The sequence below is a fragment of the Ambystoma mexicanum genome, chromosome 10 (assembly GCF_040938575.1).
Source record: "Ambystoma mexicanum isolate Mex_15411 chromosome 10, UKY_AmexF1_1, whole genome shotgun sequence".
Taxonomy (NCBI): domain Eukaryota; kingdom Metazoa; phylum Chordata; class Amphibia; order Caudata; family Ambystomatidae; genus Ambystoma; species Ambystoma mexicanum.
The window spans coordinates 648,231,312-648,244,847 of NC_090932.1; the positions used below are offsets into that span (position 1 = coordinate 648,231,312).

General features: G+C 47.5%; 1 protein-coding gene across 6 annotated transcripts in view; it reads right to left on the reverse strand.

Moving 5' to 3' along the window:
• LOC138491615 (ubiquitin carboxyl-terminal hydrolase 48-like) overlaps window positions 1-13,271 on the reverse strand; it is a 1,427,336-nt gene extending 1,414,065 nt beyond the window's left edge. For 4 of the 6 annotated variants that reach the window (XM_069618239.1, XM_069618238.1, XM_069618237.1 and 1 more), the window contains exons 1-2: window positions 12,941-13,265; window positions 8,649-8,726 (exon numbers count right to left, since the gene is read on the reverse strand). In XM_069618239.1, the coding sequence (XP_069474340.1) occupies window positions 8,649-8,726; window positions 12,941-13,028 (166 nt within the window). In that variant the 5' untranslated portion in view covers window positions 13,029-13,265. Of the gene's footprint in view, window positions 1-8,648; window positions 8,727-12,940 lie in introns of all 6 variants that reach the window. The other 2 variants (XM_069618241.1, XM_069618240.1) reach the window with 1 other exon arrangement.
• Window positions 13,272-13,536: the final 265 nt, after the last annotated feature.

Genomic DNA, 13,536 nt, shown 5'->3' on the forward strand with positions numbered 1-13,536 from the left:
TTCTATGGGGAGATGTGGGAAGCGTGAAATCTGGGAGAGTCATGCATGAGGACATCTTGACACATATGTCCTCCACCATGACCAGCAGACCCGCCATTGCCACCGGACCAGCAATTACCACTACTACCACTGGCAACTAATTGTCATGAAGGAACTTTAACCTTCCTGCTGGAATTTCCTGGATTAAATTGCTGGTGTTTTATTTAAAACCAATATGTTTCACTACTCTTGCCCGACAGCCCATTCCTACCATCACCACTCAGCGTCAACCATGCCCCTCACCAGCAACATCATGGACACTGCATCGCAGCAACCTCACCCATGTGCCCATACACCCCATCACCTCTACATCGTCCACCATTACAAGAAAATTGATGCTCGAACAATGTTCACTCAGCAATCAACCATGCTGCTGACATCGCCAACCTCATCACCGCACATGACTTGGGCCATCTTCATTACTGAGACCTAGATGACATCCACCTCGATCCACATCCTAGATGTCCTCAGCCCCAGCGGCTACACAATTCTATGAGACCATCAAAACAAGAACGGCGGCCATACACCCAACTGGACGTCGCCACCATTGGCTCGTTTGAAAATCTATCCTGCCACTTACTGCTCTCCCCAATGGACACAGTCACTTTTCATCTCATCTATGGACCAGTCAAGCCCAACCCCTCCTTCATCGAAGACTTCACAGATTTGCTCACCACTATGCCTCTCACACATGCCAACAAAATCTTCCTCAGCAACTTCAACATCCCTGGCTACTCAAATCAATGAAGAAAGATCTCCACTGTCTACTCAACACACTGAGCTTCACACAGCACACGAAAGAACCAACTCACAGGAAAGGTAATATCCTCAACCTTATCACCACACTGCCCGCCCTTCATCACAGCTCTCCTATTCCACTTGACTGGTCGGACCACATTGCAATCGGACTAGTCACACCACACATCTCAAGCAAACCCATTGGAGTCGAAGCAATAAAGCCTTCAGATCCTTCAAGAACTTCCCAGTCAAGGTGTCAAGGACAGTTGAACGGGATGGATGTGTACCTGATGTAAGATGCCACTTGGTATGGAACGCCACAATGTTGTCCAGAAGTCCTCTCCAACGATGGATGAGTAGTAAGTATGGCACGAAAAAACCACCCTACTACTATTCCCCAAAGACGTTGATCCTCAGGGAAAGTATGTAGGAGAGCTCTCAATCTACCAAAAGGCAGTACCCCAGATTAAAGCAGTACAAGGAATTGTAGCACCACAGTTTCAAAATCGAAGTAGTACGGCAGTAAGCAGTAGATGCAGGGCTCAAGGAATAGAGGAGATTAGAAGCACAGAGCAACCAGAAAAAGGTAGATGCAGGATAGAAGGAACAGACATGAAACATCAAGGACTGATGCGCAGAGAAAAGACAGGCAGAGAGAGCGTGTGGCAACAAGAACATTCAGACGTGCAGAATATAGTGAACTGTGGCATTTTATATCCGTGATTCAGAGCGAGGCTGTGTTAAGGACGTTGCCTGGCAACCACGGTCTCGGCTCCAATCAGCTGCCCTTGATCGTGCTGTGAAGTAATGACGTTGAGGAGAGGGGTTGGCAAACATAGCAGTGCCCTACCACACCAGGAACGGGGCAACCGGCCTGCAACCCTGGCAGTGGATGAAAAAGACAGCAGGACAGAGGAAGAGGAACCGTGCGAACAAACAGGTAAGAGCCACCAATGAAACCGGGCATACCGTGCGTGAGCCATTTCCAACAAGGAAGTAATCCCCAGGCTTGTGCGTCATGCAATGGGGGCCCAAGCTGCCTCTGACGAGTGACCGGAGGCTCCCACACTGACCTTGCTCTGCTCAAGGAACTCGGTGCTACACGCGGGTGAATGATCAACACTGGTAAGTCCAAATACTACCAAAACGCCATAGCCAAGGCCAACAATGAAAGCAAATCCAACAAGCACTGCATCAACCCTCTGCCTGAACCACCTGTAGCACACGCCATCAAAAACTCCACCGTCCAATGGCTTTACCCAAGGTCAGTCCCTGTATGGCCCTTATCACCACCTCATCCTCCAACAGAGCATTTAAGAGATCAAGGTCAGCAGGGGATCAAGGTCAACAGTTGCACTTGGATCAAGGGGTCCCATCCCACATCAATGACCCGGTGCCCCCCCCCCCGAGAGGGGCCAAGATGGCTGGAGGAGGGGGAGTAGCAGCTGTCAATCTCCCTCAGCCCTTTGGACATGGCAAGACTGCTGCCACTCTCCACCGGATCGGAGAGCCTTCCCAGCCGACCCAAAGCCAGTCGCAGTGCACCAGCATGAAATAAATGCAACCTGCAGGGGCCATGTGGGTGCGGGTGCATGGGACACCACAGACAGCGACAAGTGTCATTGCCAGCTGTCCCTGGGTAGGGGGAAGGTGTGTCAGGTTTTTAGGCCACTGCCACCACCACCGGGGCACAATGGGCGAATGGCCCACCCAACCCCGCCCCAAGTGGTAGGGAAACGGAGGCTAGGATGCTCCTGCAACATGCCTCTGAGCAGATCCAGAGATCCGGTGATCTTAGGAGGACGCAAGGAACGGGGTCCCTGCAACAGCCCCAGCCATGCACCCAGGGAGTGTCACTGGGCTACTGACATTCAAGCAACCCTCAGACAGGTAGAGCCACAGGAGGAATCCAGGGCCACGAGGTGCGCTTGAAGTGTCAATAAATGTGACCCATAATTCACACGGATTCTCACAGCTAGCTGCAGTCTTCATCGACGCGTGAGTCCAGTGGTCCACCCCCAGTAGTCACCAGCAACTTTTTTGTCCAGACATCAGCCCAAATCTGCAAGTGCAGGAGGGTTGGGGGGATACAGTACCGCCTGTCCCACCCACCTGTGCAGCAAGACAGCCAGGCGCCCCATCTAGCTTCTCCACTTGGGAGTCAGCCAAGACCATTGTGGTTTTCAAAGCAACATGTACCATGTGCTTAGCCTGGGAAGCCCACCCACCATCTTCTGCAGAAGCGCAACAGGGGCTTCCCAATGTAACGGGGCAGGCAGCTCCACAGCTGGCCCATCGTTCATCCAGTAGTGGAAGTAGAGTAGAAGTAGTAGGAGCAGAGGTAGCAGTAGTAGTGGTTAGGAGTAAAGGTAGTAAGTGGTGGAAGTAGCGAGCGAAGCACATTAGTAGTAGAAGGGTGAGCAGGGCACCATATCACTGGAAGTCCCTGAGTGTTGAATACCATATCCCTGGGTGTCTGTAACAGTGAGAGTGGTGTGCAGGGCACAATATTCCTGAGCAACTTGGAAGGTAGTAGAAAGAGGTAGTGGTATTAGGGAAATAGGTCAAGTAGTACAGCGGGGTGAGCAACAGTTAGTGGGAAGAGCTATTGGCATTAAAAGAGGCAGAAATTATAATGAGGTGTATAGCAAGAGGTGGGGAAGTAGAGTGAGAGGAAGGAGGGAAAAAGGAATAACGGAAGGAGGAGGATAGTTGGAAGTAGAAGCATTAAAGAATAGAAGTGGGAAAGGAAGTAAGATCGGAGGGTGGGAGTGGAAAGGAAGAGTGAGAGATAGGAAGGGACAGTGACGTGGTGGCGGAAGAGTAGTTTACAAGGTCAGATTAGTGAAGGGTCAGGAGTGAGAGGTTGTGAAAGGAGTATACATGACGCAGGGCGAAAGAAGTCACCATTCCCTATTCCCCAAAATGTTGATGTGGGGGGGCAGTCCCCCTCCTCTGCAGCCAAATATTTCAGCACCTGTGTTTGATCTAAAAAAGAAAATGCCTGATCATACCGGATCCAACGTATATCTAACCAATGACATCTTTTTTTGTGTATTTTTTATGGTTGAAGGAGGGCTAACTAGCTCATTACTGGTTAGCCCCCTCTAAATAATATAATTGCTTATAAATCCTCTTCTTGTTATTTGGCATTCATATAGCGCTCTATATATCATTGGTATGATCACAAAGCGCTTGTGGGTTGAACACCCTTAGGGACCGTAGTCCAGGTCAGTCGAGAGTGTAGGTTAGTATAGGGTGCTTGGGTGCACTCATTATGTGTGCAGCAAGTGCGTTTTGCCTGATGGTAGCTGCATCCTAACACTAGGTGCAGTGGTAGTGAGAGGTCGGTTGAATGTGTGCAGTCATGTGGTTGGCCTCCGAGACTACATTCTGGCAGCATAAGGCCTGTGTAGGACGTTTATGTGTGCAGCTAGGCCGATTCTTTCATGGGTTATAGCTGGGTTCTAGCAGGATGTTGAGGTGTTCATGGAGCATCGTTCGTATGTGAGCAACTAAGCCGAAATTGATGGCGGGGTATAGTTGCGGTCTATTGTGTGTTGGTGTAAAGTAGAGAGGGAGCATAATGGTAGGAGAGGCGAATGTCTGGAGTGGATGGTTTATTCTTACGAGCCCGCTGTTCCAGGACTACATTCTGGATCTGGATGAGCTGGTAGTAGCTATCCTCGTGTTTCGCAGTAGTGGCCCTCTGAGGTAGGTTCACAGATAGGAGCAGGCTAAGATATGTTTGCTCTGTCATATGGTCATTATTCTTAGGTTCAGCACTATGCATCTCAGGGGCCCGGTTTCCGCGTCACCGGTTGTGGTTTATGGTGGGTTGCAGGGTAGGATTAGGCAGGATATATGATTATATGGCAGGAGCTATCTCGCACCAACGTAGTCACACCGAGCCCATTTTCCCGGTCTCTGGTAGTGGTGTATGGTGGGTTGCAGGGTAGGTCTAGGCAGGGTATTTGGTTATAGGACAGGAGGTATCTTGCACCAACGTAGTAACATCGAGGCAGTGACGCTAAAGCATAGGCTGGTCAGAGGCATTGTATAGCCTGGTTTTTAGCGCCTATGTGGAATCGTATCTTAGGTATGTATTTGGGCAAGGTATGGAGCTCAAGGTTATTATCAACTTGATGGCCTGAGAGGCTGCTAGGCCTGAGTAGTAGACTCAGGAAGCGGCGAGTCAGCAGTTACATATCCTAGAGCCTGCTCAACGCTAAAGTTATCATCTTTCCTAATTCTGTCTTGGTGAATTATTGGTTGCTTTCAGTGATCTCTTCGCTTAGTATCTCCCTGAACATTTGTCCGCATGCTGTAATTATTTTCCAATGTAATGTCATTGAGGTCATGGTCCATAATGTTGGTCCTAATCAGGTTTATGGAAAGAGACATGTTTTTAGAGCTTTGCGAAGGCCATGTAGTCTTGGCTATGTCGAATATGCAGAGGGAGTGAATTACACAGAGTTGGATCCAAGGTTGACAAGGCGGCCCCTCCAATCCTGGCTGAACTGGATGCTGGAATCACTAGAAAGAGGGCAGTGCTTGATCTTAGGGTGCGTGATAGGGTTTAATCTTCTCTTGTAGGTATGCTGGGCCGGTCTTGTCCACTGCTCAGTGGGTAATGAATAGGATTTTGAAAGCGCCCCTTCATCCCACAGGGAGCCAATGAGAGGTGCAGAGAGCGGGAGATGTGATCCCTGTGTCCCAGAGCAAGAAGTAGTGTGGCAGCAGCGTTTTGTGCTCTCCAGATTTTAAGTTGGTTTGCTGGTGCACCCAGGTATAAGGAGTTGGTATAGTCCAGTCTCAACATAAAAATGGATATAATAGCAGCAAGTCTATTGGGATAGGTGAGGTAAGGGAAAATGCATTTTAGGTGTTTGAGATGGTAGTGACAGGATTGTGATACATTATTGATCTGATAGGAGACGGTTAGTCCTGAGTCCACAGTGCAGCCAAGGTGTTTGACTATATTTGGAGGGCGTCCCAGGGGAGGGGGGCCATGGGAGTGGTTGCGGGAGAAGGGAAGTATTGCTGCACACCATGCTCTCCGTTTTATCAGGGTTCAGAAGGAGATGGTTTATGGTCATTCATCGGTCAATATCTCTGAGGAAAGCTTCAAAGTCGGGACATGGGTTGGAGATTGTTTTGGGAATTCTTAGGATAGTTTGGGTATCGTAAGCGTAGTTGTAGCAGGTGAGGTTGTGCGGGTGGATGATTCCTGGTGGAGAGGTCAGATAGAGGTTGAAAAGGAGAGCAGAAAGGCATGCCCGTTCGGATACTCCAGTGTTCACGGTGCGAGCGGTAGAGAAAAAAATGGAAGAGGAGAGAGATGTGTTTCCTGTTGTTGAGGAAGGAGTCAATCCATTTGAGTGCCGAGCCTCGGATTCGTAGGGAGTGGAGATGGTCAAGGAGTATAGAATGGTTAACAGTGTCAAAGGCTGTTTACAGATCAATGAGAATCAGTGCTGCGCAGCCCTCTGAGTCTGCAGAGACCTTGAGATCGTCCCATATCGCGAACAGGGTGGTTTCTTGTACATGGCGTGGTCTGAAGCTTGATTGAGCGGGGTCGAGGAGTTTGTTTGATTCTACGGAGCAGTTAACCTGAGAGTACGCAGCGCAGTCAATGATTTTCACCATGAATCGGGTGTTGGAGATCAGCCTGTAATTCTAAGGGTCAAAGGGGGGGGCATCGAAAGATGCCTTTTTTAGAAGTGGTTTGACATGCCCTATTTTAAAGGCCTCTGGAAAGATGCCAGAGGTGGGACAGGGGTCAAGGGGGGATCCGGACGGTCTGCTGCCAGATACTAGATCTAGGAACTCATCTCTTGAGACGGGGTTGAAAGAGTTGAAAGATGGCATTGCGGTAGTCAGGGCAACGGAATCAGGAGGGGCAGGTGTGGGGTATGAGGTGAGGGTGGAGAGTTTGCTATTATGGGTTGCCATTCTGTCTAGTGCTGTGTTGTAGAAATGCAGCAAGGAGGGAGTTGCAGAGCGTCTGCGTGAGCGTGGTCTGGGCAGATGTGCAGGTGGGTTTCACAAATTCGGAGATGATCCTGTGGAGTTCTTTGCTGCAGCTGTGAAGATTCAGGATTCGTTTATTGTAATAGGCCTTTTTGGCCTTTCGGATCTCGGATTTGTAATTATGGTGGTGGTGGGAGAACATAGATCTGCTGAGAGGGGTTTCAGATGTTCGCCATTTGCACTCAAGAGAGTTATTTTGACATTTGAAAGTCTTTAGGTGGGGCATGAGCCATTTGGAGGACGGTCCTTTGCGAGAGGCTGCAGGGCGTGAGGAAGTGAGAGGAAGCAGTGATTCTTTAAACTAGGAGTCAAAGGATTCGATCGTTAAAGGTCTATCAGACGTCAGCAGTGCTGGGACGCTGTGCAGCAGGGCTTCAGGTAGGTCAGGGATTATCTTGACTTTGTGCATTTGTGATCATGTATGAGGTTAGGGAGAGCCATGGGTGGGAGGACTGGTGTGTGGACAGAGAAAGGGATGGCAGAGTGGTCTGTCCAGATAAGCGGTTTGGGACTAGATATAGAGACAACGTCATAGGAGCTGAAGAACATATCAAGGGCGTGACCACCAAAGTGAGTTGGACCTGTGGTATGTTGAGAGAGGTTGAGTGCCTCTAGACTGTCGACCAGGGGTTGGGTTATGGGGTTGTTGGGCACATCAAACCAGATATTGAAACCCTGCAGTGGCATGACTGTTGGGTGATTCACCTGAATGGAAACTAGTGAGTCACAGATATTGCGAATATGTATTGAAATTAATTACTTTTTTTTCCAAATTTGTGTTAGGGGAGTGGTGGAGCAGCCCCCCTCCTTTACAGTCAAATATTTCAGTACCTGTGTGACATCTAACAAAAAAATTCCCGATCATATAGGATCTAACGTATATCTAACTAATGACATTGATTTTAGTGCATTTTCTGGTTGTGGGGGACTAACTAGCTCAATACGGGTTAGTCCCCTCTAAATAATTGCTTGTAACTCCGTTTCTGTAGTGATCTAACGTTGAAAATGGTTGATCATACCGGATCTAACGAATATCTAACAAATATAAATGTTGGTCCATTTTTTTATTAAGGGGAGGCTGGCTACGGGTTAGCCCTCCCTCTAAGCGCTTTGGATTAAGGCGCTATACAAATAACACATCATTATCATTATCATTAAATAATTGCTTATCATTCCTGTTCTGTAGCGGATCTAACATTAAAAATGGTTGATCTTACCGGATCTAGTGAATATGTATTGAAATGATTGACTTTTTTCCCAAACTTTTGTTGGGAGGGGCAGCCCCCCTCATTTGCAGCCAAATATTTCAGCACCCGTGTGTGATCTAACAAAAAATATGCCTGATCATACCAGATCTAACAAAAAATCTAACCAATGACATCGATTTTTTGTGCACGTCTGGTTGAAGGGGGGCCAACTATGCTTATAACTCATGTTCTGTAGCAGATCTAACATTGAAAATGGTTGATCATACTGGATCTAATAACAAATGACATCCGTTTTTGTACTATTTTTGATTGGGGGTGACTAGCTTGCAACGGGTTAGCCCCCCTCTCTAAATAATTGCTCATGACTTCTGTTCTGTAGCGGATCTAACATTGAAAATGGTTGATAAACTGAATCTAACAGAGATCTAACAAAACAGATAATTTTTTGTAAAAGATCATGAAAAGGGGGGGCTGACTCGGGTGAGGTCTGCTGGTGTCCTGCCAGGCCTCCCATGGTGGCAGATGGGTAAACTAAACTCTGCTCCAATTTAACAACACTTTGGATATGTTATGACGCATTTCAAAAATGACAAATACTACATTTGTTGCAACTGATTTTAAACTACTTACAATTGCCACCACTGTGCGTAACTTCTAGTTCATTTCCTGGATCTGCTTCTCTAAATGATTGCATCAAGAACTGGTAACCTGTTAAAGAAAATGCAAGAGTCACCAAGAGAGAGGTCTTTCTTATCTGCTTGCTTTTCAGAAAATCTGAATCATCAACAGCGTTTACTCATGCGCTTATACAGCATTCACTGGCATTGAAAAAAGAGATTGCCACATCAGATTGAATCAGTGCTTAATTTGAGGGGGTGTTTGCTAGGGCTGAGCCCTAGGACTTATTTCTGCGCACTGGCACTTTTGTGTCAGACCGAGTAAAATTATGAAATGGTGTTTGGGCAACTTTAAACAGTATGAGCCACACCAGCAAAGCTGTGATAGTTTCATGAATAACAGAGACAGAATGTGATATCTCTGGGACATTGTGCTGGGCATGCCAACACACTGCTTCATCATAGATGGCACTGGTGCCATCCTGCAACTGCAAAAACTCACAGCAATGCCTCAGCAGGGTGGGTGCCTCCAGTGTGTTGTTCGGGCAGCAGACATACAGCCACAGTACCACGTACAGCTCATTATTTCCCAGGTGAAGTCGTTCACCCACATTTATATGTGCCAGTTTTAGTGTGATGCTAGTTTTGTTGGACCTCTACAGGCAGAGGCACACAGTAGGCACATGCAGGGCCTTGCTAAAATGGCCACTTGCCCTTGTTCTTCTGTTATGCAGCAAGGCCACAATTGTATTCTTAATCACACATTGGCACATACGTGTAATTGGTGAAGCATTAGTTATCAGTGCTACTAGTGGCGTGCAGAGAGGACAACAGCACAGTGGCCATTCCACTGCACTACCAGAGGGGCAAGGCCAGAAAGATGCCACTGCTAAGCACGAGTTCCTTTGCTGAGTGCCAACCTATAGCCGGTCTTGCTGAGATGTTTGACAGGCAGGTTCATCAATCCAATTATGTATTTGTCTGTATTAACCCATTTTTTGTACTATCTGAAGAAAGCACTTTTGCTGTGTTTTCTGTGGATAGATGGACAAAATGTTAAATTTGCCACCTATAGAATCAGAGAGAATTGACGATGAGGGTGATATGTTTGAAGAAGCAATGCCACTGTTCAAGGCACAAATGCTATGCAAGATTATGTTATTTTGATTGGCATTTGCAAATAGCCTATATGCAATGGGTGGTGCACACATCAGGAGAACACCATGTCCCTACTCAGGGGTGCCTATCCCTAGGCAGCTTGTGGTGCGACGCTTATCTAATAGGGATATGGTAAGAAGGAAGCTGTCCCTCGATCTACCAAAGGTATGGGCGCCTCAGGCCTGCATTAGGGAATTCTGGACATGAGATGTGAAAACTGCCCAGCACAGCTAAATAGCTTACATGAGTATTGAAATGACCATGGGATTTTCTGTGTACATTTTATTAACCCTAAGGAGATTTTTAGTTAAGCCTCATGATGGAGTGGTAAATGTTATTTTAGCATCTAAAAGGGCAATTGATGTTGGTACATCAATGCCTGTAAGTGTAAAACACTTTAAAAGGCTCACAGTGTGTGAGTGATAAGCATGAATGGGATTATTTGTAAAGTGTCGCCCCTTGTTATTGGGGATATCTACAAAGTCGCCATGGTACCACCCATGGCCAGGTGGGTCGACCGGTTTCGATGGAGTGGGATGTTCAGACCATCTTCTTCATAACCGTAGTCAATCAAGCATTAAATTTGTCTTCCAAACCGTGCCCAAAGCTTGGGGCACAATGTGGACTGCTCCGTCTCTTGTAGGGGAGACAAAAATGGGTGGACCAAAGGGAGATGTCAGTGGACTCAATGAGCTGTCTCATGATGTAACGCACAACTATGTTAAACATCAGAAAGCATGGGGAAACTGTATTGGGTGCCTAAAGTCACATGGGAGAAGCACAGAAATATGTAGGGCTGCTTGCTGGATAGCCAAACAGCCGTGCCTAACACTCCAGGGGGAGGGGGGAGCGAAGGGGTGAGAAAGTGAGGGAGTGCGGTAAAAAGGGGGGGGGGGTGGTGCAAGCTGGGTGATCGTAATGGTGACCCACCCTAATGGCAATTGTCAGCTTACTATAGGTTCACTATTTCTCTGAATTGTCACCCCTCCCACCCCGTGTATGTCATCCGGCACTCACTGGCCAAGCCTTCAATCACAACGCGGCCCCACGCATCATTCTTGACGTGGCACCTCCTGATTGGCTCCCGCCAGTAACCCCGCCTCCTACCTCGCGCGACAAGGAAGTCTTGTGCCTAGTGCTCGCACCCGTTAGAGGAGCCGCACGTATCTCGCGCTTTATTCCGAAGGCTGCCACCTCAAACTCCTGCACTATTTACATGCAGGTAAGCCCCCGATTTAAATCTAAAGATGCGCTGTGCACACACGGAGTTTCAGGCACCCAGTGGATGCACTGGTTGTCAGCCCGGTATGGGCACAGATATACTTCTGCTACGCCTGTTCCAATATTCAAAATTATTAACTTTTTCCTTCAGAACCTGGTCGGCCACAAGAGCCTTTCTCCGGTCTGGGCACCTCGATTGAACACTCTCCAAGTTACCAGACAGTCAGGTGGGCACTCTGACAATTGCTATTAGGGTGGGTCACCATTACGATCACCCAGCTTGCACCATCCCCCCTTTTTACCGCACTCCCTCACTTTCTCTTCCCCTTCCCTTGCTCCTCCCCCTGGAGTGTTAGGCACTGATGTTTGGCTATCCAGAAAGCAGCCCTACATAGTTCTATGCTTCTGCCATGTGACTTTAGGCACCCAATACAGTTTCCCCATGCGCTCTGATGTTTAACATAGTTGTGCGTTACATCATGAAACAGCTCATTGAGTCCACTGACATCTCCCTTTGGTTCACCCATTTTTTCTCCCCTACAGGAGAGGGAGCAGTCCACATTGTGCCCCAAGCTCTGGGCACGGTTTGGAAGACAATTTTGACGCTGGATTGCCTAAACGGTCCTGAAGAAGATGGTCTGAACATCCCACTCCATTGAAACCGGTCGACCCTCCTGGCCAAGGGTGGTACCATGGCGACTTTGTAGATATCCCCAATAACAAGGGGCGATACTTTACAAATAATCCCATCCATGCTCATCACTCACACACCGTGAGCCTTTTAAAGTGTTTTACACTTACAGGCATTGATGTACCAACATCAATTGCCCTTTTAGATCCTAAGGACATTTACCGCTCCACCGTGAGGCTGAACTAAAAATCTTCTTAGTATTAGTAAAACGTACACAGAAAATCCCATGGTCATTTGAATACTCATTTAAGCTATTTAGCTGTGCTGGGCAGTGATCTAATTAGCAGCTCTGCCGCACCAAGAAACATTGGAGTGGTATGGTGTTTTTATGGTTGCTCCTCATTTTCACATCTCGTGTCCAGAATTCCCTAATGCAGGCCTGGGGCGCCCACACCTTTGGTAGATCGAGGGACAGCTTCCTTCTCAGCCTATCCCTATTAGATAGTTGTCGCACCACAAGCTGCCTAGGGATAGGCACCCCTGCGTAGGGTCAGGGTGTTCTAATAAGGGCTAGATAGCAACATAACGTTGGTTCCCTGCTTCCCCCTCCTGCATCCAGTCCTAATCAGTATCTCTAGACACCAGTTTGCACTATATAGTTTCTCCAAAGAACCGTTTGCATTGTGATATCACTTGTTGACCTAACGGTTAAGCAATGAAAGTTTTCCTTGTTTCATTTGTAAATTACCCTGATGTTTCGTGTGGTGCACACATCACCCACAATGAGCTAGTGGGAGTTGCCTTTCCAACCCCAAATACATTGTGGAGAGTAGCAATGGGGGGTGGGCTGCAGCGTGTGGGTAGCTGCCGCCCCGACATTACACAGAAAACATTTGGGTTGTGGCACTTATTCATTTACATATTAAGCAGTAGATTGAACGAACTAATAGCCAACGGAGGCCGCCTGAGAACATTACGATTGCAGCATCACACTGCAAATGAGGGCACCTCAAGCGTCACTCAGTGGGCGTGAATCTCTATCGCCTTTCGCGTACCGTATTGCTTCCTGCGCGTTTTATACCTCTCTGACTTAAAAGGAACGGGAGAGTGGGCTATCATTGTTTTCTGTTTAAACAGAAGGTTGAAGGCAAAAGCCTAAAATCTTAGTGCGTGCGGCGGAGGACTCAAGGACTGTTTCGGTACTACGTTTTACCGTGACTTCTCCTTTCCTAAACTAGCCGCAAACCCAAACTCGTGAACCCAGACTCATAATTGATCATTAGAACGTAGCTTACCTGCGTAAAATAGGAGAAATATATAACCGGCAAAATGGGTTAGTAGAGTAAAAAGGTATAAGAAGGCTGCCCGTTTGCGATGAAACATTGATTTGTTGTTGGTATTTATTTCATTTAAATCTTCGGGCTTCTCGACGACCAAGCTCCCTTCGGGTTTTGCCGCTGTCTCCGTCACACTCTCTGGCTCTCACTTCAGTCTTTTCTCATTTTCAGCCTGGGTCCTTTTCAGCGACTTCTGCTCTTTTAGTTGCCCCGACACCAACTGACAGCTGCTTTTCACGTCTTGGCCAGGAGGAAAAACGTTGCTTGTTATTTGATTGGGTTAAAATGTCTAACTTTCACTTTCATTCTGACTCGCTTTCCAGGTCAGAAGTTTTTTTTCTGAGCTACTTACATTTCCTCAGAAGACCGCTAGAGGGAAGTGTTGGCCGGTGTTTGGTTGATGGATTTCGTGATGTTTTGCTTCGTAGCAGGAAGTATGGGAGGGTTCTAAGTGAAAGAAATCTGCATTATTTTCGAACTTGTATGTTATGCTATGCTTTGTTATGTTATGTTAAAGGTACTTGTATAGCGCACCCTCACATACTTTCCAACCC